General features: G+C 40.8%; 2 protein-coding genes across 5 annotated transcripts; one reads left to right on the forward strand and one right to left on the reverse strand.

Moving 5' to 3' along the window:
- fgf20b (fibroblast growth factor 20b) lies at positions 1 to 1,881 on the reverse strand. Its single transcript, XM_079669661.1, has 3 exons — positions 1,587 to 1,881; positions 1,216 to 1,319; positions 1 to 1,042 (listed from the first exon to the last, which is right to left on the reverse strand). The coding sequence occupies exons 1-3, from the start codon at positions 1,867 to 1,869 to the stop codon at positions 797 to 799; spliced, it is 633 nt and encodes a 210-aa protein (XP_079525787.1). The 5' UTR covers positions 1,870 to 1,881; the 3' UTR covers positions 1 to 796.
- Positions 1,775 to 23,736, forward strand: micu3b (mitochondrial calcium uptake family, member 3b). Of its 4 annotated transcripts, none has more exons than XM_079669659.1 (15): positions 1,775 to 1,887; positions 5,897 to 6,044; positions 8,220 to 8,251; positions 8,403 to 8,481; positions 10,949 to 10,996; positions 11,080 to 11,162; positions 11,244 to 11,315; positions 12,525 to 12,566; positions 14,854 to 14,949; positions 15,420 to 15,508; positions 15,702 to 15,873; positions 17,380 to 17,488; positions 18,427 to 18,584; positions 19,125 to 19,193; positions 22,701 to 23,736. In XM_079669659.1, the coding sequence occupies exons 2-14, from the start codon at positions 5,933 to 5,935 to the stop codon at positions 19,191 to 19,193; spliced, it is 1,161 nt and encodes a 386-aa protein (XP_079525785.1). In that variant the 5' UTR covers positions 1,775 to 1,887; positions 5,897 to 5,932; the 3' UTR covers positions 22,701 to 23,736. The 4 variants fall into 4 exon arrangements, with proteins under 4 accessions (XP_079525785.1, XP_079525783.1, XP_079525782.1 ...); XM_079669657.1 differs by lacking the exon at positions 1,775 to 1,887 and adding an exon at positions 2,653 to 2,955 and having other exon boundaries at positions 23,118 to 23,736; XM_079669656.1 differs by lacking the exon at positions 1,775 to 1,887 and adding an exon at positions 2,656 to 2,955.
- The last annotated feature ends 2,162 nt before the right edge of the window (positions 23,737 to 25,898 follow it).

A 25,898-nucleotide genomic window follows, 5' to 3' on the forward strand; every position in this document is an offset into this window, starting at 1 on the left:
TTAACACATGTAACAGTAGTTTGGTTAGAATTAAAATGTCAACATTACAAAGATTATTTTTTAAATTGATTCACAATTGCCATATTGTGATAAAAGGCACATTTTATCACATACATGGGGCTGTTTCCAGATGTTGCCAATATGTTTCATATTTTTGAAATGATTACAGTATCTCACTATAGCTGAGCTTTTTTCTGAATAAAAGACATAATGGTAAAATGTCTCAGTCTTTATATAATCGATACAGTCTCTAGTGGGTTTTCCTATATTAAAATATATATTCTCAAATAAATAAATATATAACATAAATATATGTATCTAAAAATGAATAAATAATTTGTTACACTTTTTGCTCTTTACAAACAGGTTGAGACACAGGTAAGAAAACAAAATAAAACTGAATTCCTTCAAAGTCCTTCTGAACAAACGACGGCTCTCTGACAAAATTAAAGTACTATTTCATGACTCGACAGATTCCCATGGACCCTGTGTGACCAGAGGAGATGCCCCATGATCAGCTTCCCATTCATCTCCTATTCCACGCAGGTACTTTAAGGGTCGTCCGGCCCTGTGAGACAAACAAGCCCCTCATGCCGAGCGTGAGCCGTCTTCCTGGCTGCTGAGAGATGGCCCATGCATTCCTACAAGAGGCCCCGGTGCCTTTATCCCTGCCGGTCGGGCTGCTGTCCCCCAGCCTGCACCAGGCACACCCCTGCCTGGGTCCCTCTCCTCTTCTCTGCTCCCTGCCTGCCAGGGCTTTAGCAGCTATTCCTGAACTGGACCGGGCTCCCAGGCCTCAGCTGTGTCCCAGGATATCCCTGTACAGCTCCGGCACGCGGTCAGGGTCCACAGGTCTGGGCAAGAAGTGTGTAAATTTCTGGTGCCGCCTGGATTTAGTCCCGTCCCTTGGTGTCCCGTCTTTATTTAATGCCACAAAGTAACGCGTCCCTCTGTCTCCGTGTTTGTAGAGGTTGGACGAGTATGTGTTGTACCAGTTCTCCTCAAACTGCTCCCTGAAGACACATTCAGCTGAGAGCTTCTCCTGAAAAAGAACAGAGTGGTGCAGAAAGTAAACACTTATTCATAGTTTCTTTTAATTTACATCCTGAACTAAATTCCCGAAACTTGATAAATAACAAATAAAGCTCCTTGTGTGCCATCAAATGGTCAAAAATAAGGATTTGGGTGACATTAACAAGCAAAGCAGGTACTTACAGATCCATACAGCTCTCCTTTGTCGTTCATCCCCAGATAGAGTCCACTGTCCACCCCTCGAATGCTTATCAACCCAACAGCAAGGCTTATGAATTCCAAAATACCTGGAGAAGAATAACACAGGTGCTCAGTACAGACTTTGACAAGGATGAAAGAATATTATAAAATAGCTCCTTTTGGAGTGTTTTATCACAATTTATATATTTTAAAAAGAAGAGAATTATATGACAAGATTGTTATTGGCATTATTCTTATTCACCATTTTCTTGTTGCTTAACATTTTGATATTTGTATAAATGTGGCCATGCACTTTACTTCCTTCTAGTGTTTGCTACCAACATATATACAAAAATGAATCTCTCAGTATTTACCAAAACGACTGTGGTCCTTCCTCGTCCCTTGCACCGAGCCATCCGGAAGTATTTCCAGGTGAAATCCAGTCCTGCAGTATAACTGTCTCCTCCTGAGAATCCCTTTGAGGTGCGTTAAATCCGCCGCGGTGCTGCGCGAGAGCCTGTCCCCGGACATCATGAAGTGCTCCCCCAGAAGGGTCGGACTGTCCCCGGGAGGGGTCAGTAAGAAAGTGGACCCGACCTGTGGGACACCATCGATGCCGTGCAAGACGCCTCCAACTTCCCCCAGAGCAGCAGCCATCGCGTCAAAGCTCAGCGGGTAAAGTTCAGTGAGGAGGTCCGGAGCGAGCGCTCGTGCGTAGTACACTACCTGGTTGCCACTTATTGCATGTTTACGTCCCCCGTTACTTAGCACATGCACCCGTTGTGTGATTACACGGAGTTCTCACCCCTTACATATAAACACTCACAATATCTCCGCTGCTGGGTGCACTGATTTATCTCTTTTCTCCTTTTTCACACCGCTGCGTCTTCATCAGTTGGGGGGTATGCTGCAGTTTCCGCTCAGATAACCCTTGTGTAGCATACCTGTTCACAGCGTGATGCCTCAGTGGAGCCGTGAAGGGCACACGCCAGTGTTGGGTTCAGTGGTGCGGGCTGAGGAAACGCTGCAGTGCAGGTACAGGAGCTCCTGGAGGGTTTGCGCTCAAAGTGGCAGGGGTGGTGAGGCAGGTGCAAAACCACAGGACTAGTAATGGGCGGGGCTGTCACAGTTCAGACGTGCCCTGGCAGGGATTTTTCCCCCTTCTCCTTAGGGCATATACAGAGAGAGAGAGATAGTTGTTGGTGGGCTGTGGGTTTATACTAAGCTATTACATCACTTAAAACCCAAATAAAAAATGTAACCCAAAAAATATGACACTTAAAATCAATATGAGACATAAGAAATAGGTCAGAGTGTGTTTCTATGTTTGTCTAAAGATTTGAACATTTCCTTCTCTCTCACGAATCTGACGCCTTGTAATCCCAGAGCGATTTGAAATACACACGGCATATCTCGCGAGCTCGGAGCAGCAGCAGCAGGCAGCTTGAGCGCGAGCTGCTCTTAGCCGTGAGTGAGTGTGTTATCGGTTACGACACCTTAGTGTAAACAGCCATGGCTGCCCTGCGCAGGCTTATCCCTTTACTCACTAACAGCTTCAAGACAGGGACGTTTACGAAGCAGAAAGCAACGAAAGTGTTGAAAGTTGTCTCCGTAGGAACCGCTGCGACCGGGGCTGCTTACTATTATTACTACTGCTGCTCGTACAGGCGCTCTGGCTTGAAGAGCCATGTCGAGGCTCGACTCTTTCATCTGGCGCTGCCATCAGTCTCTGCCACCGATAAGGTACAGTGGGACATTTGCCAAGCTGCGCAGCTTCATTTATCTCACATATTATAGTCACCTAGTGTCGTGTAAAAACCCTTCCATTTTCCTTTCATTTGTGTCTCAAATGAACATATGCTGACAATGGTCGGGGCATCTACATTTCCATCACAATTAGCTTTTATCATATTGTGTGCACGTGAAACTACATTAATGTGACGTAGTTACGAGGAGCTATCCCGACCTTTGGTGCTGAACAGGCAAAATAGTCAGATCACGTGACCTAATTGCTACCATAAGTGAGGGGGTTGCCTGCGTTTTCTGCTTAGGCCTATATGTCGTATAATAACTAAGTATTAGCCTTGGGAACATTAAGAGGAAAAACACATGGTAGATATGTTTACAATACACTGACTTCATGGTTTGTATCAGCTGGACTAATTAACAACATAAATGTAATATTATAGTCTTTCAAATAGCTGGAGCTTTGAGAAACCATTAATGTTATGTTCACATTATATGAGAGAGTTTTTAATTCAAATGTATTGTTCATTTTGGAGATACTATATTGTTCTTATCTTACACCCTTTGTCAGGGACGTGCACAGACATTTGGAGGGGCTTTTGCTCTAAACTGGAAAAAGGGCCTCCCCTCGATAAAAAACATAAGACCTTTTGAAAATTGTAATTTGTTTTTAATGTAAAAGAAACCAAATGATTATTACATCAACTAAATTGAACAGTAATTCACATCTCATAACAAAATAAGCTAAGGCGACTACTTGCATTCGGTGACTTGATTTTAAAAATGAAAACATGGGACATTTTTTGTTTTGCGGTCCATATCTCATTAAAATGTCTAATGTTAGTAACTATTAAAGACAACATGCGGGCAATTCTGTTCTAATGTAGTTTGACCAGACCATTGTAACTGCTGTGCAGTCCAGACATACTGATAAAATAGGGCTTCTAACTAATTACCTTAAATAAACTCACTAATTAATGAAACCAGTTCAATACGCATTATTCTTATTCTTATCATTCTTTATGAGTAAGGTACAATTACTTATTTATTTAGTATTCCATAACTAAGTAACAGAGATGGTCAAACTGAAGTGGTAGAGACATGGCAGAAATCCTACAATGAAGCGGGGCAGTGAAGTGTTCCCCCGTGAGACGGCGATCAAGAAAAGAGAGCGAGCGGCCCCGTCGAGGGAGTTTACAGATGAAAGGACACAGAAAGAGAGAAGCACAATAACAACAAGTAGGCTATATTTATGTGTTCTTTTGTAAATAACCTCCGGTATCAAGAGAAAGTAAAGTCCCCTGGTTTATCCCTTATACCCTAACTGCCATGAGACAACTCAAAATCAAGTTTCCAAAATGAAAATCCGACACTGAGGTGGTCTTAACGCACCGGCAGATGACAGCGCTGACAAAGTGTGTTTCCCGCAGCGAGACGCTACAATACTGGGCTTATCATGTTGATTCGGCAACAACAGAAAAAAGAAAAAGAAACTCTTGCTCTCTCCAGAGGGGCAGGTCAGCCAAAAAGGCCAAACGGGCCGTTGCCCGGGCAACATTAGCCCGTACCTGTGCACTTCCCTGCCCTTTATGTATCAAGAGAGGTGGGCAAATCATATTGATTTATCCATTCCTTGTTCATTTGAATGATTCATAATTATAGAAATAAACACAAGACACTAGTGGTATCCCAACTTCCATGAGCTCAACGTGACATTGTCAGTTTTCTTGTTTTATTCAACAACACCTTCTAAATACAAAGTTATTCAATTTACAGCAGTCAATTAATCTATTAGTTATTCCAATAAACTATCACTCTTTCCAGTTTGTATTCTCTATTTTAAGTAATAGTATATGACATTTGTTGACGCCACCTACTTCCATCAAACTGATTCATCCAAACAACTTGATAGAATCATCAGTAGTAAAGTAACCATTAGCTGCTGCCCTGAAGACCAGGAAATATTGGCACCTGTTTTTGAGAAACCTGTCACCTTAGTGATCAATTATTTAAAGTATTGTTCATGCATTACTTTTCTTTCCTTTAATGAATTAGCTTATCTTTCCAACAGTTTTACAGAGTTATTAAAATCAGCGTTGTAATGCTTTGATCAACATAAGTTATTGTGTCTACCCCCTGTCTATTACTCTCAATTGGCCTACATGCCAGCCCTGCTACAGCAAGTCTCTTGAGTTCAGACATTGTTAACAGGATTTCATAGAGCACACAGAGGATGTAAACAAACATGTCAACGAGGATCTTTTCACACAGCTACACACGTTTCCGTGTTTCATATTGGAGTGAGGAAAGCCTGCCTGCTGTCCATACAGGCAGCAGGAATCCAGGGACACAGGAAACTGGACACTGGCCTCTTGGCTGAGGGGCTGACATTTGATGAGAGGCGGGGGTGGTTAGAGGGGGTTTAATGGTTAAGCAGAGGGGGGCACACATTCCCTAGGTGTTTGCTCTGTGCCCAGTGGACCTGGCGCTGTGCCACCTGACAGAGAGATCCACTCAGTCCTCACCAGTCCTGCCTTCTGATCTGGCTGGTTTGAACAGTTGTAGGGACATTATCTGGCGCACAGGGATGAGAAATAGGGCTGACATAACATGCACCCCATTACTGAACGAAAGCATCGGCCTCTTTGTTGTTCCCTGTGAGCGAGGCCCTTCGTGACAAGACAAGCTTCACAAAAAGCATCTTTCAGACGGTATTATCACTGTACAGATGATTTGAAGTATTTCATGATAGTGTGTGTGTGTGTGTGTGTGTGTGTGTGTGTGTGTGTGTGTGTGTGTGTGTGTGTGTGTGTGTGTGTGTGTGTGTGTGTGTGTGTGTGTGTGTGTGTGTGTGTGTGTGTGTGTGTGTGTGTGTGTGTGTGTGTGTGTGTGTGTGTGTGTATATGTGTGTGTGTGTATGTGTGTGCGTGGGTTACAGGCACGGACCTATGGTTTGGACGATGGAGATGTGTACATGTCGACCAATGAAAACAGATTTCGCCAGTTCAGTTCGGTAGAGCACGAGGGCCAGCTCTACATGACGCCACTCAACTTCCTGGAGTCCGTCACCTTGAATCAACCAAAGAGTGAGTGTATTCCTATTACTCAGCTCCTTCCAATAATACTGAACACCCCTTGGGAGGAAGAAGATTAACCAACAACAGTTTTCACGATTCATTTATGAATTGTTTTATAGCTTCTTAAATCGGAGTGTTTTTCTCTCGTCCATTGATTTCTCTACATTTATTTTGATGAAACAGATCAAGTTCTATTTTAAGGTCCTGTTTTGTTCTTGTTAAAACACCATTTTGTGATTTCCTAATAAAGTTCCTGCTTCTTTTCTTTTTCGAAAAGGCAGAATAAAAAGACCTTGCCATTATTAGTTAACGTATCTTTTAAAATGAAAGTCATTTGTCGTGCTAAAATGTCAGAAAATGCTGTTTCCAGTCCCTCAAACATGGAGATTGACTGCTTTTTTCTGTTTTAAATCATATTGAACTGACAAAACAAGACATTGAAAGCCATTACCTTTGACTTCAAAATATTTGGACAGCCTTTTTTTCAATTTTCTGAAATATTATGGACTGAATGATAAATCAAGAAATGAAGTTGCAGATGAATCGATGCTGAAGATAATCCTTTTCTGCAGGCCAACGTTTCACTACCTCCCAACTAAATGTCCTTTTTTCAAATGAGTTTAGCTCAATCATTCTTTCAGAGTGAAATAAGTCCATTTCCTCTCTAATGAGCAACCATTTACCTAATAACACTTCTTTCAAGTCATCAGATAAACCCGCTTTTCTCCACTTAGAATTTTTTTTGTGTTTTTTCCTGGAACTTGACATGTTGCTGAGGGCCTGTGAAGTGTCATCCTCAGACAATAAGTTGCAGCTTGCAGAGCTTCAGTCATAACACCTGCATAAAGATAGGCATCTTTACCAGCAACCCCATTTTTATGGCTCATTTATGTGGCAACAAACTCGCAGAGACTCGGAGCGACCAAACAACTGTCATAAATGTACCGATAACACATTGTGATTACTGTGATTGATTATGATGGAAGGTGTGTGGCACGCTGTAATGTGTTGGACATGTCTTCACTGGAATCTAATGAGGAAGGTCAATAAGAGGCTCTAATGTATCAGCATGCTGAGTAATTGACCTCTGCTGGCTGATGTGTTGCCACACAATGATCTGAATGTGTTATGGTTATATTGTGGATGTGTTTGACAGTGAAGAAGTGAAGCAGGGGATAGTGGGGATGTAGAATCATTACAGTCCAAACTAAAAGTGCTGCCATGTCAATTATTCATATTAGATCCATGAGGTATGGTTATTAAACTTTAATGAGGAAAGCATGCTCACTCTCTTTGTTGGAGAGGAAGCCATGACAATAATCCCAGGTTCAGAAAGAGGCTCTAAAATGTGTCGGACGAGGGCTATTGTCACTGTTATCCGTGCCTTATCTTATCTGCTGGTTTATTGACCATCGGAATGCGTTCATGCAAATACACAGCTTGTGTTTCTGTCCACATAAACACCTGTTTTAATTTCTGTTTCCCAATTCTATTTTCCTTATATAGAATTCCCGATAAAAGCGTACTATTATATTCATAAGTAGTGGAAGACTTATTCAGATCCTTTATATGTCTTTAAGTACTTCCTGTGAAATAAATCCACTACAAGTCCTACATTCAAAACTCAAATTAAAGTTTGTAAGTATTAACAGCAACATTTACTTCAACTCTAAGTAAATAAGTGACTTCTTTAACTTTTGATACTTAAAGTATTAAAGTATCAAAAGTGAAAGAAGTCACTGTTCAGAATCCCTGATTTTGACTATATATATATATATATATATATATATGTTGATTTAGGATTAATATAAGTGCAGCATTTTTGTTAACCACTTATCTCTTAAAATTCATTTTCTTATAAGAGAAATAGCTGTTTTCAGCGTTTTGACAATACACTTTGCAGCTGACCCAAGAGTCTTTTTAAAAAGTGTATTTAAAATCATTTAAATACGTTCTTAACTTATAAAGAAACACTTCATCCTTTTGTTTATTTACTTTATTTGTTTTGTGTTTACTTGACAGGAAAGATATTATAAATGAAGTTTCACAGATACATGTAGTTGAGTCGCCTCTGTAAGTTGAAAGCATTAAAGGGAAATACTCAAGTCAAAACACTTGAGTAAATGTACTTGAATTCTCAGTCAGACATACATCACACACTGACTGTTAACGTTGTGTTTTCAGGTAGGAGAGCATGGAAGTCCCTCACGAACAAGGTGAGATTCTCTCTGTCATCAAAGCGCTGGTTCCTCTCCTCTGTGTGAAACCTCTGTAATTACTGTCATTCCCACAAACACCGCGTGACGCTGTGATTACTCAGGATTTAGAAATGAATGAGTGATTTGGGATCTCCCTCTATTCTCTCAGGATTTAGACAAGATGTTGGCTGACACCCCGCCTGTTTGGAAAGGATCATCCAATTTGTTTAGAAATCTGCGTGAACGAGGTGAGCTAACCCACTCCATGTGCCACAGCTCAGCACATGAATCCACTGAATTGAAGTAATTCCTCTTAATGCTTTGTTCAGAGTGTGCGCTGTTGTGTGTCATCCTCGTGTAATCCAGAGCAGTGTTGTAAACATTATCTTATCTCTCCATCAGTCGCTAACATCTAGATTCATTCTCAGGGAACCTCTGCAGGAGGGACTGCAATTGATGAAACGCATAATGATTCTTCCTGCTTTCTTGTATACAAAATGCAAAAAACTATGACTTTTGCTGGAAATAACTATATAACTGTAATTATAGAGAAAGTAGACATTTCCGAGAAATAAGTTATTTATTCATTTTTGGAGACTTTATTGTATATTTTTTAACTGGATGCTCTTTTGAGCTTTGATTGAACAACTTCTATATTGCCATATACCCAAACTCAAACGTTTTCTTTAGCAGTTGGAAATGATTCTAAACGAATGGATTTAAAATCAGGCTGACTCAAATAAAGTTTTGCACCACAAATCTCCATAAAAGCCTAGACAGGCGCCCGAATAGTACACGGCGATTACATCTGCATTGTCATTGGTTAACAGCCTAATAGATGTGGCTCACAAGGGGGGCTGCTACAGCAACTACTGTGTCATAGATTCACATGGGTAAGCAGCAAGATGTTGTTTCAATCTTTTCCTAAACATAACCAAGTATATTGATGTCTGAACTGAAAGAAGTTATTATGTTGAATCAGCTTTATTCAGTTTCACAACGGTCACATTTTAACAACCTAGGCACATGATCAGATGTCTGACGTGTTAGAATGGTACCAATAGCCACTGATTACGCAGGTTCATAACATTGTAAATGGGAGCCACAGGAGAAAAGGCCTAATGCTAATGACAATATGTATTTTGCTTGGCTTCCCTTTTTATTACTACTGTGCATAATACAAACTAAATTGGAGTCAATTGTATGAAAAGTTGTATCCACGGAAAATGCATTAGCATCACAATTGGAGTCTTCACAACAAACCTTATTCTCCCTTATGCGACTTGTGTAATGATCACCTGCAAACCTTGATCCAAAATAACATTTCATGAAGAAAATGAAGTTGTCTGAGTGACTAAGGATCTTTCCGATGTTCCCACCTGGACCTCAGTAGGTCATACGAGCCAGTGGAGCCTCACATCTCACTGTTCTGCTCCCTCCTCTGTTGCTTTAGCTAAGTGCCAATGCTGGGATTTGGGGCTTTTAATCCTGCTGTTAAATGTGGCGGCTTTGTCAGGGAAAAAGGGCTGGATTGATCTGCGAACAAAGCGTCGCTTTAGAGAATGAGGGAGCTGTTTGAACCCAGCTATGTCGAGACATGTCCCACCGGCCACCCCCCCTGATCACCGCGGACATTATGAAGCCTAAGAATGGCATTGGATTACATCTCCGGGACTGCCACTCTGTATGAAGTGTTTCTGTGGAATTCTTTGTATTGTCTAACAACATCTACTTGAGCTCAGAGGCTGAGCTGCAGGGAGGGGGGGGGGAGGGGGTGAAGGTGTGTGGTATTGCTGAAACATGGCAGGAATCTTAAAAGTGTTTTTGTTCTTTCTTCCACCCATTTAAGCTTTAAGGCTTTGAAGCCAGAGATCTGTTGTCATTATAAGGCTGTACCTGCCAAACAGAGAGAGATAGGATGACAAGAAGCTTTTTTTTCAGATCTCTAATGGCATGCATCACTAAATCTCTTTTCACACCTGAGTTTGTTTCAGTTGCCTTTACATCATATTTTTAGCAGCTTATTTCCAGCCTCTAAAGAAAAAGCAGAGTCAAAACGACATCTTTGTTCGCCATTTTTGTCCTCTTCTAGTCTGCAATATCTCCCTGCAGCAAACCCTCGTACCTGATTCCAGTTCCCATAACACCCAGAGCAGTCACCCAGAACTATCTGCGCTCGATTCTCTATCTTCCCTGAGCAAACAAAAGCTTGGGAATGCTTTCAGAGTCAGAGGGGAGAAGCCTCCCGAGTCGACTGAGATGTCTCCTCCTGACACTTACTCTTCCCTTCTCCGTGTCACACAACAAAGGGAGCTGAAGGACGCGACACACAACCTGAATCGGCCATTCTCAAATCAGTGACAGATCACTTGAGAATGTATTACACCTTGTTACCCCAAACAGGATCAGAAGCCGTGGGCCGAAAATGTGTTTGGGTTTGTGTCCAGATCGGTCAGCTCAGTTGTAAAGCCTGTGTTTGTGTTTGGGCAACACCGAGCATGAAGTAAAAGGCACCTTTTAAGATGTTATCAGGGAGCGCGAGAAGATTACTCTCGTCTGAAGGCGTTTCTTTGGATGGCTTATTCATCTCGGGAGCATGACTTTGAACACATGTAAACACCTTCAGCTTACCGGTTAACGCTATTTGATGCTGTCTTGTTTAGAAAGGGGAACACTAAGGTTTTGGTTTCCTAACCTTTTCTCTTTTGTCATCAGGTGTCATCAGTTACACAGAGTACCTCTTCCTGATCTGCATTTTAACAAGTAGGTATATATTCAAACTCACTTAAACAGAAATATTTTTAGAAAATGATTCAGGGATAAAGAGATGACTGTTTTGATTTCAGAGCCCCATGCAGGCTTCAGGATTGCGTTCAACATGTTTGATGCAGATGGGAACGAAATGGTGGACAAAAAGGAGTTCTTGGTGGTATGAGCCTCGTTGGATGATCATATACAATGCAATGCATTTGAAGTGTTTTGTTGCACAATAACCTAATCTTCTCACCAGCTGGAACAAATTTTCCGTAAGAAGAAGGAGAGAAAGGAAGTTGCTGATGACGTGCATAGGTTTGACCAGCAGGTATGAGTGGCTTTCAAATGAATAAATCGCTGTAGTCAATATTGTTTATGTTAACAATTCAATGCATTATAGGTTGTTATGAACCAACAGAGGTTGATCGCAAACTTCGCAGTTCCTTTCCTTTGCTTTCCTGAAATGTCCACTATCCACCTTTTTTCCAACTGTAGCAGGCCGCTGTTTTCAGCATTCAAAAGCTCTCAAAGCCAAATATCAGAAAAATGTATAGCTAACCTTAAGCCGGACATCTTAAACATTTCTACTGGAATGCACCCTTTAAGTCTGAGACACAACTCGGAAAGTCTGGGTCAAATCCAAGATGGCGGCGTGAAATGATCTCTTCATAGCATTTCTTTCTTATTTGTTTCTTATGAAAGACAACTCCTGTCAACATATCTGCATCAATGTGTACAGTGTAATTCACCTGGCTGGAACAGATATTATTTGTCGGATTTGATGGATTTTGGGAGTCCAAACTCCAATATTGTACTTCCAGCTAAGGTAAATGAAACGCATAGTAGTTTCCAGAAGGTAAGAGATCTCTAAACAGCTGACAGGGACTACAGTCAGGTGATTCTCTCAGGGTTTGTCAGAACGAGTGACACCTTTGAAAATAAGTCCTTTTTACTGTACCGTTAATTAAAAAAGCTCAATGGCGCTTAGGATTGTACAATATCGTTTTTGTATCATCATCATGATGTCAACTTGCGTAATGAACAAATCGAAAAAGAATGCTTCTTCTTTGAGATATAAACACTTTGAGTACACTTTAATATCTGTTTATTTATATGTATTTCTCTCATTTCGAGAAGCCCCCTGCCATTGACCTGAATCTTACAGTTCAGCCAATGTCTGACATGACAGGGTTTTGTGCTCCTCGAGAGAAGCTGGGCTGTACAGAGGTGAATGTGGTCAAACAGGGTAAAACATGCCTGACCCTTTCATCTCCTCGGGGCTGTCTTGCGCCGCATGCAGGTGGATGTAAACAGGCAGAGCTGAATGGAGCGATAAGAGCGACTCTTTGAGGTCTTATCGCGCAAACACAACATGAAGGAGCTTAAACTCTCCCGGGACAAATGTTAGCATCTCTGGAAAGTCTTGCATTAATCTGACGCCCGTATAAGCATCAAAAAGATCATTAGAATGGGCACTCTAGATTTGGAGACATAACGATGCATTGCTCTAAAATGAGTTCCCTCTCCTTTCCTTCAGAGCCTGCAGCTGTACGGTCAACCCAAATCCCAGCCACACAGTGTATGTATTGTTCTCTTTCCTAAAGGAAAATGACCTGCTTATTGCATGTCTTTTTTTGGCATGTGCTCCTCCAAACCTGTTTTTCTTTTTTTGCACACATGCATCTCGGGGGCTGACACCGAAGATAACCCTTTTCACATTCACTTGAATCGAAGTAAAGCGCTGTGTGCTCCAGCATTTTGTGACACCTTGCCTTAGTGTGTGGTAGCTGAGATGATTTATGTACTCGCCTTTTGTCAGCGAGAGATTCCACTTCACAAAGCTCTTACCTGTGGACTGACAACGTTTCACCCGGACCCCCATGTTTTATTTTTACAGTTTCTAGAGGAGCGGTATTTGGTCTCATGTTACCTTTAGTGATGGGTTTGACCATGAAGATGCCAGTCAGGGAGGATAACTGTGAAAAGCACTCACATAGAAGAGGCTAGCAGAGGGACATCTTTTTGAACACTCTACCTTTAGGTGTGTCTTGCCTTTGTTGTGATTTGTGCAGGTATCTTTCCAGAAAAAAAGTTCAAAAGTCAGAAACACACAACACACTGTGTTCATTGCTGCGGTCGGGCTTTCCCCAGCGTATTCTGATTACAAGAGTATCAGGATCTTTTCATGGGAGGAGATGGGACCAGGCAGCACGGTGCACTAAAAGGTTGTTCAGTAATTAGCTGTGGGATCATGTCGTAAATCTCTCTCTGGTGGAAGGCGATGCGGCGCAGAGGAAGAGCTGTTTTATCGGCTGCCTCACATACATTCGCCCTCAGGCTGCAGAGATGAAAAAAAAACTGTCGATAAGAAAAAGAAATATTATGAAGTGAAGCAAGCCATACTTAAGAACACGTGTCGACGGAGGCAGCTAGCTGTTCCCGCTCCGCAGTGTGTGAGCTGATGTTGAATGAGGTGATGTCGAGACTTGAGAAACATCTAGACCGAGGAAATGATAGGTTGGAAAAACAAAATGAGAGTGAGAGGCAACAACATTAGTGGAAATTCTAGTTTTTGACTTCTCAAGATAGATTTCCTGTGATCTTTCTTTGCTTATAACACTTATTACAAGAACATGTGTGTGTTTCAGTGTAGCTGTAGTTATACAGAGTGAGCACAGCGTGTAAACTGTAATAAAGATAATGATATGTTAATCTGAGATCAGGAGCATGACCTCATCGAGAGCAAAATTGTGGCTTCGTTTTTTCAAGACACGTCGTTGTGAATTGTACTGAATTGGTTAAATCTGCACCATTAACTTTTATATAGTTTGAACCGATTTCACAACGGTAGGTGAAAGATGTGTACTTCTTAGCTTGTAGCATCAAATGATGATGTACTGGAAGGGTTCAGTTTCCCCTCAGCTCTCACGCCCTGCATGCTTTGGACATGTGTTAGCGATGTTGGCTCCATGTCCTGCCAACAGGCTGCATGCATGGCTGCAGAGCTGGCTCATGCGGGGCTAATGGGCCCTCAGATCCACCGGTGTCAGCCCCACTCTGTGTCTGCCTGTTTGAGTGTGGATGGATGTCAGTCCATCTGTCCCAGGGCCCTTGATTTTTTTATTCTTTGCCTTCTGATAATGTCTGACTCCTTGTCTTGCTTCAGTATGTACATGTCTGTGCTATGGAGCCCCTGAGAGGCAAGTGAGAAAAGAAAATATGCAGTTTTGTTTATTTTCTGTGTATGAGGGTTTTGCAGGATAATATTTTTAACTGAATTACAAAACAACATTCATTTGAGAAACAGGTAAAAAAAAGTTTTGCAAATCATTTTTTTTTAAAACTCTTATCGAAACTGCCCGATATTCTGAAAAGGACCTTAAAGCATTCATGTTTTTTCCAGGTGATCAATTTCTCCATGATAATCACAAGGTACATGTATTATGTGTTATAATGTTAACATGTAACATTATTGTCATGTCTTTCTTTTGACAAGACATTTATTTTATTCATCAAAATGTGTACTTTGTGTTTAGATTGCATGGACAAATTCAAATGGTCCTATTTACAACCTGATGAAGTGTTGCTCCTTATCCTCTTGTGTCCTGTCCGTTTAAAAACAACAACACGTACAAAAGATTATCCTGAATTAATAAACAAAGGGCAGGAAAAAAACTATTTAAATCACACTTTAAATAATATATCACCAGAATGCTTTCATCCCACTGGCCTCTCTGGGCTTCCGTACAGTCCTCCTGCCTGCCTCATTGTTTCCTTGTTTTTCTGCCCATATTCCTCCTCCTAATCTCGGTGAAATGTGCTACATGTATCTTGTCTCCTAACATCTGATTCAACTGCTGCCACAGGTTCTTAAAAAAGACAGTCAGCATGTGGAGGCCCGAGGCATGTGGGATGTTCTCAGACGTGGCACAAGTCAAGTTCTGTTTTCTGATCTCACTGAGGTAGCCTTGCCCTCATTACTCTGGTTATACAGTAACCGTACACACCATGTTCTCACTGTCTGTAGTCTGTGAGGGAAAAGTCTTTGATTTATGCATCAGTTTAGGGACAGAAAATTCTAACAAAGATTTCTTTAGCATGTTTAACGAATCGGTAGCATGGCACGTGATTGTATCTTGCAGAGATGAGAAATGCTGGCCCACTGTTTGGTTTTCACAGTGAACGATTAACCATTAACCCTGAGTAACTATTCAATAGCAGAATCTGGGTATTAACTAGCATCTTTACTTGAAGCTTTCAGCATGGCTAGATAAATGCCATTGTTAATGTTTACCTGGTATAACCATGATACATCAAAACGTTAGAAAACAGCTCATCCTAGTTGCTCCAACTAAGAATTTGTGCACATTTTATAGATGTTTGGCTGAGTCTTCGTTTAAAGCTCATAATGAATCCCTTCTCCCTCTGGTAGCATGTGGATGAAAAGATAGAGACAACCCTGCTGGTGTATTTCTTTGGGAAGAAGGGCAAAGCTGAGTTGAAATTTGAAGATTTTTACGAGTGAGTTGAAAAACCTTTTGTCTTCTCTGTGATAATGTCTGGAGAAAATCATTATCCATATGGCCATTAATCATTTTCATACCTCCAGGAGCCTTGAGTGGCTTTGTTTGGGACCATGTTAAGTGTTCCTTTGTACATGTGAGTTTCTGGTGGTGGCGTTTCCTGTCAGCAATGCGTCTCTCTCCTCCTCCAGGTTCATGGACAACCTGCAGACAGAGGTGCTTGAGATAGAGTTCCTCTCCTACTCCAAAGGCCTGCCCACCATCAGCGAGGAAGACTTTGCTCGGATCCTGCTTCGCTACACCAACGTGGACGACGTCAGCGAGTACTTGGAGAACCTGCGCCACAGCCTGCCGGACGAAAAGGTGTTTCCCTTCAGATTTGTCGTCACTTCTTCTACTGACAGCTCCCTTTCCTCATGTTAAAGTACAAAGGGTAGACAACATATGACTTACGCCTCACAATAGGATGTAATCCAATACAACTTCAAAAACCACTGCCTCAGAAAATGCAGAAAAATGTATCAACTACTTTCTTTAGATTTATAAGATTCACAAAGGCTGAAAGATTCAATTGGACATTATATTAGAATTCAGGATATTTTGTCCACTCCGGGTCAGGAGTTTCCTTTCCTCCTATAGTTCTTCACAGTCCCTTCATAGCACTTGATCATACAACAAATACAAACGTGTAAAGTCGTAAGTTTAAAAAAAATTTTTTTAAGCATTCATGATCATAAACGGCCCTTTTGGCTTCCATATTGCTGAAAACACTTTTTTTTTTTGAGAGGATAGAAATAATAATATTTGGAATTACAATTTGTGGATTTATGGGAATTATTGGAGCTAATTGACAAACAACAGCTTTTCTGTCTGCCTGTTGCACCGGCTGAAGTTCAGATAGCCACCAGAGACTGTCAGTGGGATATAGGCACTGTAGAGGCACTGTGGTTCCAAAACTGGCAACCTCATTATGACGACAATATAACAGGACGTCTCTGCGCTTTGACAACATATAGTTCCATGCATAACTCACAGAGAGATCACAAATCTACGAGATCTCTAAATGAGGCAAGCTCTGCCCCCTGTTCTAAGTCTGTGTGAGTATGGCAGTATTTTATTCCTCCGGTTCTTTCAGTACCGCTCTGTGAATTAGCTGTTGAGTGAGGCATCCTCATTTTAGCTTTAATGTGTTTTTCCTCTCGGCACTCCTGGAGTAGCCCGTTGCTAGATCCCCATTCACCATCAAGTGGGTCTCATCGTTAGGCTAAGAGATATTTTATGGCTCCCACCTTGTTAAAACAGCAAAGCGTCACAGATTAGTCATTACTCCATTTGTTCGGCTGTGTGCACTGCCTGTTTGGCGAGGCCCCCGGCGCGAGAAGGAGCTAGTAGCCGCGGGACGGTTGAGTGGAGATCAATAGGCTCACTGTTTGAGTCATCAGCCAAGCCTGAGATGTTTGGGGATTCATCACTTTTGTTGTTTTTGTTTATTCAAGTATCAGGTTAATCTGCCTTAGAAAAAGTCTGCAAACGGCCTGACCTCTTCCCAAAAAAAGCTACAATCCTCCCCCCGCTGCTGACAGCTCAGCGTGTCCATACCGCGCAGGGAAAATCCAGCAATGTATACTCTGTCTGTTTGGCTGTGTTATCTATCTGATGGCTTCAAGGTCCCACACACACTAAAGGATTCCCCCCCGCAGGATGAAAGGAGGCAGATTATGGGCTGTGTGAATTGTAGCGCTATCCTTCGCCGGAGTGTTGACACATGCAGCCGTTAGCTTTATGTGCCACTTTAGGATGTTGCATTTCACAAGCTTTATGTTTTTTAAATAAAGGCGTTTTATTTTACTGCTGTTATTGTCCTTGCAGGGAATCACCTTTGAGGAGTTCAGGTCCTTCTTCCAGTTCCTTAACAACCTGGAGGATTTTGCCATCGCCATGCAGATGTACAACTTCGCCAACCGCGCCATTGGTCAAGGTGAAGTCTCAGTTTGTAGTGACATTATAGATATGGACAACAATTATAATGTCAATATGGTTATGATATAAATGTTAATTGGGTTATTGTATTTTATTTAGATTTCCACTCAAATTACATTATGCAAACATGGACAATTGTAACAATATGGTGGAATTATTTTCATGTTTACATAATTTACATTTAAAAAAATGTAAATAAAGACCGCTTTTGGGTTCCATATTACTAAACACATATTGGAGAAATTACTTAATTAAAATGTTTGGAATTCAGGGAATTATAGGAGCTAATTGATAAACATGCAGCTGTTCGCTTTGTTTGGCATGATGCATTTCATAAGCTTTACATTTTACAAATAAAGGCATTGATTTTTGAGGAGTTCAGGTCTAGTTTTAGTCACTTTATGGGGGTACAAACATTACAATTGAGTCACAGGATCATTTAATTTCAACACGTTTTTCTATTTTCTTCTTTTATCTGTGAGATTATCAATTGAGGTAAGCAAACAAAAGCTCTGAGAGGGAAGAGAGACTCTCGGATAGCAACATTTCAATAATAATTAATAAAACTGCTTCCTAAGTAGAGGTGAAAAGTTGTGCAAGTATAATCTCATGTAATATTCTTCTCATTCGCCTCTCAGGGCTTCCGTAGAAACCTTTCCGGTGACAAAAAACTTTAAAATGTTGTCTCAATCAAAACCCTTAGAAAACAAAACAATCTGTATATCATTCACATCACATCTTCCTCCATTTGATGTATCCCTTACTTTTGAACTGCCCTGTCCATTTGCTGTAACTCTGTAAATATCGCCACTCTGGGAGGAAGGAGCATTTCTGATTCTAATAGTAATGTTAATATGTGTATTAAATACATCTGTACTAATCTAATTCTCTCTTCAGTGGTGATTTATTCTTCTCCTCTTCTTCCTCCCCTCTCAGAGGAGTTTACCCGTGCCGTCTACGTGGCTACGAGCATCAAGCTGACCCGCCATCTGGTCAACACGGTCTTCAAGATCTTCGACCAGGACCACGACGGTAAACTCAGCCACAAGGAGTTCGTCGGCGTCATGAAGGACCGGCTGCACCGCGGCGGGGGGGTGAGACAGCAGAGGCCATTAAAGATGGCATCTATCTCTCTTTTATTACTCTGAAGGTGACAGAGGTGTCATCAGCAGCACTGACTTACAGTATGGGAGACATTAGCTGCATTGTCAGTCTTTGCCAACTACTTCTTTATCTGTCAGCGCAGACACTAAAAAGCTCACAGATAGAAACATGGATGCAAAGTCAAGTGGGTTAAGGGCAAAAAAGGGAAATATGGGTTTATGCTCAGAAATACATTTTTATTTTCAGAGTACTTTCCCACAATTAGGCCTACTTAAGCAGCCATTAGCTTCACAAACACCACTTTTCCTGTTCAATTACAGCTTCAGCCAAGCACTTATTATGTCTCTTTTTTTCTTTAGGTTGTGGTAGACTTAAATACTCCCAGACCATAATGTCTCAATTACACTCCTGCCACTTCTCATTACTGAAACACATCTCACCTGCGAGGCAGTGATTTAAGTAAAAGGATACTGCCATCTAGTGGCTGTGGGGAATGTTCCTCTAACTGTCTTCTCTTTTTCTCTTCGCAGGGTGTCAGGATGGAGGAGAAGTTCACCAGCTTTAAGTCCTGTATGAAGAAGCAGCTTTCAGGCAAATAGGTAAATTCTTATCTCACACTGTCCGTTCTTTGTTAAACAAAAATAAAAATATACTACCAATGCTTAATGTGAGCTCATCAAAAAACTGTTCCCTAACAGTGTTTCCCTCACACACAGCCAGTCAGTGTTTTCAGACGTGCTACCAGGCCTCACTCTGCTGGCCTGAGGCGTTGAGTTTCACTGTAATATTAACGCCTGATCACCCGCAACCTGATACCAGCTTAAAGTCCGCACATGGGCAGTGAGCAGTGCAGTTTAAAGCCGTATAAATGTTTCAAAGCAAATGCACCTCATGGGAGAGCGCTTGATTATCTAAGGGAAGGACCTGACCTGGATGTTTGTGCAGACAGGGCCACAACATGAAAACAAATCTATTTTGAGATATGCCTCAATTTTGTTTTCCTCATTATTGAACATTGAGTGAAAGCACAGTGAAAATTTGCTTTTTTACTTTGGTACAACATTTGTATTGCTGACATAAAGTCCTTGGCAACAGATGTATGTTGAGATGAATGCATTATCAGAAGAAAACGGAAGCCACCATATAAGCTGAGCAATAATATAATGCAGAGCAGAGTAAAGGACAGGTAGTACTAATATTATGAATTCTTATGATTGAATTTTTTTTAATGTTGCCTTAAAATGAATCCAAATGCAGGAAATGTAGTGTTTAAAACCAGTTAAACCCCACGGCCCCGCGGCAAAACGCAAAATCTTGCAAGAAAAAGCGCCTGAGGCCTTCTTAACATTTAATAAACTATGAATCTGTTGTATCCACTTAACGTGAAGAAACTCAGCTTTCAGACAATATTAACCATGTTTAGCTAAACGAAACAAAAGGGTAATAACAAAGGCTCTGAATTAGCCCTGAGTGAAAAAATGCTAACGCAATTAGCACAGAACTCAAGGCAAAATACCCTTATTACTTATCGGATCTGCACAAACCAGATATTGATTAGTAAGCTGAGATTCCACAGATTCCAGACATATAAGTATCATCACTGAGCGACCAGAACTCGCGACAGGGGAAGCAAACATAGACATCACAACACGTAGCATTACGGAGCAAACACGGGAGAAATTCTTACCTATGCTGTTGTTCTGATCCAAAGTTGTGTTCAATGGCATTAGAACGATAAAAACACTGCTGAAGGTTAATCCATAGGTTAATCCAATGTGTCTGTGTCACTTTGAAATGATTACTGATAATCCATCATTCCATATTTATGTAAATAACGGAGATTTCACATTAGCTGCTACGAGAGTGTATGACAGCTTCCGGTATTGGGCATTCTGGCTACGCATCACTCATTCACCAATGGGTAATGTTTAGATGGATTTTAGGAACTTCCCTTCAATTCTATTGGCTATAACGGTTAAAAAGTGGTGTCAATCATCAAAATCGACGAGGGGGGCCATAGATATGGAAAATGCACCCAAATGACCCCAGAAGTGGGTTCTTTTTTCTAATTCTCTCTAAAAAGGTCAAATGTCACTTATTGTGCATCAATCTTGATACAGGGTACTTATTATATGTTCCTAAAGCTTTTATTCTACTATCCCATCATCCAAGGGTGGTTTTCACTATAAGTAATGTTTTTATTTTGGACGGACACTATCATTTACATTATGTTCAATCTGAATTTACTTTAAAATAAAAAAAATGCTATATTGATTGTGACTTTTCTACATCCAACTCACAGGTTTATCATTCCTTTGAGAAAAAAGATTATTCATTTACCCCTTTTAGAAGTGAAGATATAGTCAATTGTTCTGGGAATGTCATTTTCTAGCCTGAGGCCTGAAAAACAGGCTCAGGGCTCAACTGGTTAGCTCAAAATGTGCATCTGCCCACTAATGTTAAAATGAAAGCTACGCCCTTGTTTCCTGCCAAATTAGAGGAGAAGATATAATCCTCTTGGACATGAAAAAGTAGTTTAAATGTGCTCACCCCACTCCTGGAAAGCAGTTCACTTATCTGTTTGTTTAACTTTCATCATTACCTGCTACAGCACATTTGGAAATTGTTTTAATTTAATATTTTTAGATTACAGTTCATGAGTAAAAAGTGTGGACATTTTGGAGCAGTGTGTCTGGTTGCTGTGTGCTGGGGCTCCACAGCTGTGGTCCCTGCAGAGGAGCCGATCTGTTTCTGCATGCTTGCAGAACTGCTGCTGCACTCCAGGACTGTTTGATTAAGGGCTGTAAGAGTTGGTGTTTCTGTTTGTGTGCTCAGTATCTAAGACCCCATTTACATGCAAACGAAACGCAAACGAACCGAATACGATATAAAAAAAGTATTCCGTTCACACGAGGCCGCTCGAAAGTGCTGGAGACGCTGTAGTACATATGCCGGGCCTGTAAGTGGCGCTGTACTTCCGCCACAAAATACACCAAAAGCACTGAAGAAGACCCCCGAGGATGGTTGCCATGGTTGCCCTTCTGTTTATGCCCCACGGTGGATTTAGCAACATGTAGTTCATCTAATTCTCCATGTCCACTTGTTGCTGATGGTTGTGGTAGAGGAGCTGTAGATTTTGCACTAACATCTGTAGCATGGTGGAGCTGTAGATTTTGCACTAACATCTGTAGCATGGTCAGTAGCAGTAGCAGTAGCACTAGCAGTAGCTACTGACAGTAGCTACTGACCATGCTACAGCAGTGAGCAGCAGAGGCGGGGCTATGGCTTCATCGTTATCAGGAAATGATCATATAGGACGTACACACGGAGCCGTTTGGCCCCCCAGAGCGTTCCGTTTGCAGATCTATCCACCTTGGGACCCGTTACTGTTTGCGGGTTCCGTTTCCGCGTTTCCGTTACGGCCTCGTGTGAACGAACGGGCTATGCGAAAGAGAAAAGTAGCGGATACAACTGTTTGCGTTCTCGTGTAAACAGCACCTAACACACTAGAAATAATTGAATTGCAGTTATGTTTAATACAGCTTATTCACAATACCAGCACAATGTGTTGGTTAACGGGGCCCATTATGCTTTTTGGGGCTTTCTCTTTCCGGTCGTCGTGTGTTATAGGTTTTTGTGCATGTAAATGTTCTGCAAAGGCTAAAAACCCTGTGTTCTCTCCAGAGGGAGTTTCTCTCCCACACACTCCCCCTCCTGCCTGAAATGCCTCCATTGGACTCCTTTGTTAACTTCCTCAAGTGACATCACTATGTAACATTCACACTTCTATTGGCTAGTGCTCCAATACATTGTACGTGATAGACTAAGGGGCGGGACATCTCTAAGTGGTTGACAAATGACAACAGAGCCGGCCAGCTAACCAATCAGAGCAGACTGGGCTCTGGTTTCAGACAGAGGGTGAAAAGAGGTGCTGCAGCAGTATGAGGAACATAAAGATCTTTTTGAACATTAAAGCATGGATACATGTTACAGTAGAGGACCAAAATACAAATAGGAACCTGAAAATGAGAATAATAGAGCCCCTAAACGTTTACAAAGTGTCTCACTGGACTTGTATTTATATTCTCCCTCTGTTTTGTCACCAGGTGAAACCCCCACCATCAGTGCATGTCTTAACTACGACGAGCTGTGCCTCCTATCTGCGCTCACGACCAGGATTGAAGGGTTAATGCATGTTCCAGCATCTTCTTGCACTATGTTTTTACATAAACAGGATGTTGCACAAACAGGATGTGGGAAGCTGTTGCAAGCGGTCAAACAAACAAGAATGACCCATTATGAACCTCAATCCCCTTAATGCAGCAATGCAGGACTCTAAATAGGATAATCAGTTGATGTAACTGCTTAAAAGATACTTAATATTTATTGATTCATCGACTTGTAAATATATTTATCAGTTTAAGATTGTTAACACTGATCCTATTTATTTATTTATTTGTTAAGTCCAACTTTGTCTAACTTCTGCTCTACCAGTGATTTTTTGATTCTCCTTTTGTCCTGAGGCTCTGCAGCCCCTGCACAGATCAGCTCGGGACAGCACCCCCCCCTCCTCCCCTCCTTTATATCCCCCTCCTCCTCTCTCCCTAAGCGCTGTAGCTAAAATCCTCCCGGATCCCCCACTGAACAAACCCTCTCAATCTGTATCTCTTTCTCACTGCTTAACTACAGGCAGCTAACAGTGTTAATCATTTCTTAACTTATTAAGGACAAGTGCTATTTCCATGCCACTGGCAGGGATAAATATATCAAAGCCATACGAGTGTCTTGGGACACTCATCTTAAATAAATGTTTAGAAGCAATATATTAAAATCGTATTCCCTTTACGCTCTGAAAGGATTGTACTTCTTCTTCTTTATAAATATACTCTCTTGTACTACTGTTCAGTATGTAACTGAGACATTCTTAATGATTGTTGTAATGTTTGCTTTGGGTGGAGCTGAAAAAAGATAGCAAAATGTTACACGCTAATATATTAACCAGACTAATGTTCTGTTTAGATTCGTTAGTTTTGCCTCTTTAAAGAGCTTTAAATGCTCCATATAAGTCTTTTAATGCAGGCCGCGACTGTTACACTGATGCATTTGACATGACAAGGTGCAATAAATATCATAGAAAACACATTGATTGTTGGTTTTTTTGTATTCTCTGTTTTCCTCTTTTAGCACACACATGGTAAGTCCGCTAATAAATAAAGTGATTGCTTCGTCCTCAGGAAACCGCTGTTATTCTTTGTAGCTACAGTGCACTGATGGCAGGAGCACAGAAGAATACATTATCGGTTTTATTCTCAACCTGAAGGCAAATCATTAACAGCATTAATCATCACAAACCTGCGGCTGTGTCGGTGTATGAGACTCCAATCACAGAGTATTTCCTAACCTTAAATGATTCATTCTGCCAGGTAATCATTTGCAGCCTCACACTCTAATCCTGAACTTTTGAAGAAAAATAAAGGGCGACTGTAAAAGATCTCTGAGGAATAATGAAAAGTGTTAATGTTCATCTATTAACTCAGCAATAGATCACTACCAGGTGTTTTGATCTTCTTTTTATATGTAAAGGATCCAATAGTATCTTATGTGACATTATTGGCCACTAGTAAACCAATATAATTAATGCTTGTGTCGTATTTTGTATATGCATAAAATGTTCTGAACATTACCTGTTAAAGCAAAATGAATGGCTATGCAACCCACCGCATCCATGCATTGCTAATGATTTTGGACTTGTCAACACCTACACTCAGAACAATATATAATAAAGAAATAAAGGTCGAAATTGATGCTGCAGAGGAGGAGATGTACAAACTTTTTGGCTGTGTTATGGTTAAGAATCGAAAGACACTGGATCTTACAATTACCATAATTCAGCTTGGCAAATATAAATAAATATGAGAGTAATTTTGTTAGACTGGCTGACAACATTGTAATATTTTCCCGGATATTTATCAATGCTTATATTTAGATATAAGATAGAGCTAAATGTGTAGATGGAATATCATTTTGTATTGTAATCAAGACTGTTGATTTGGGGTCAGTTGTATCATATTTGTACTTTTGAAATAGCTTCTGCTCAGTAGCTTTTTGAAAAACATTGTAATTGTTGCCATTTCACTGAGCCATCTGTCCTCACTGCAACACTTAGACATATTGTGGAGCATATCATTGGCTGCAGCGAGCCAACCACCCGCATAACTGGCAACAAGTTGGAAAATTAAATCTGACTTATTCTCACATTTAAATAGCACAGTCAGTGTGTAGCTTGACAGTGGGCTTGTAAAATGTATTGTACAGTATATACTTCAGGATTGCAGAATATTTTGCAGGTGCAGTTGGGCTTGAAACAGCAGGAGCAGGTGGAGATGTCAGGTAAAGAAAACACAATGTGCTGCACCTCTGAAACAAACCAAAAACAGCTATCAGTCCCATGTTTTATTGATATTGTCTCATAACACCAATATACATTACAATATGATATAAAGGAATTACAAAAGATATATATTTGAAAAGAAATACTCACTTTATGAAACCTCTGCACTGGTCATCATACTTGAAGTAAAGGAAGCCAACAGTGCCATAAAACGCCACTATTTCAATGCGTTAGTTAATCCACCGCTTTTTGCGTGTATTGGTGTTAAAAAGTCAGATTATATGCTGGTGTTGTTGTTAGTTAAAAAACTCCTGTATTTTGCGCATTTTAGCTGTGTGAAAACTATCAATCAATTTGCATAATAAGTTTTACTTTTGTTACTTTAAGTATATTTTGTTGCTAATACTTTTCTACTTTTACTTGAGTAACTTTTTGAATGCAGGACCTTTACTTGTAACAGAGTATTCCTACACTCTGGTGCTTCTTATTTTACTCAAGTACAATATCTGACTACTTCTACCACCTGTGCTCTTTATGATTGCTTGCACACACTCTGAGCTTACTGGCTATGCAAAACAGAAGGAGGCGCTATTTCTAATTTGAAAATAGTACAAAAAAAACCAAATTTTTGTTGTATTTTTTTGTGGTGAAAAATAAAAGTTTTTTTAAAACAAAGTTCTGTAAAAAACAGTTGCCCGAACAACAATAATGCGCAAAAAAAAAAAAAAAACAGGCATTTAAGTAAAAAGCATATTGAAACAGTTGCGTTTTATGGCACCTTTGGCCTTCCAGACATTGAACCCATCTGGTCACGGTGTAAAAAAAAAAAAAGTGCCATGCTTGCAGCATCCCGTGGACGTCATGGCAACCTGTGGGGAGGGGGGGCAGCAGGGGCGGCGCTGACTGTGCGAGC

Source organism: Notothenia rossii, assembly GCF_949606895.1.
Source record: "Notothenia rossii genome assembly, chromosome: 3".
NCBI classification, from domain to species: domain Eukaryota; kingdom Metazoa; phylum Chordata; class Actinopteri; order Perciformes; family Nototheniidae; genus Notothenia; species Notothenia rossii.

Coding starts and splice junctions, on each gene's coding strand:
- micu3b (XM_079669657.1), top strand. CDS start 2,725: ATGGCTGCCCTGCGCAGGCTTATCCCTTTACTCACTAACAGCTTCAAG. Junction 2,956..5,896: donor CAGTCTCTGCCACCGATAAG/GTACAGTGGGAC, acceptor CGTGGGTTACAG/GCACGGACCTATGGTTTGGA. Junction 18,585..19,124: donor GGCTGCACCGCGGCGGGGGG/GTGAGACAGCAG, acceptor TTCTCTTCGCAG/GGTGTCAGGATGGAGGAGAA.
- fgf20b (XM_079669661.1), bottom strand. CDS start 1,869: ATGGCTGCTGCTCTGGGGGAAGTTGGAGGCGTCTTGCACGGCATCGAT. Junction 1,320..1,586: donor GAAGGACCACAGTCGTTTTG/GTAAATACTGAG, acceptor ATTCTTCTCCAG/GTATTTTGGAATTCATAAGC. Junction 1,043..1,215: donor AAGGAGAGCTGTATGGATCT/GTAAGTACCTGC, acceptor GTTCTTTTTCAG/GAGAAGCTCTCAGCTGAATG.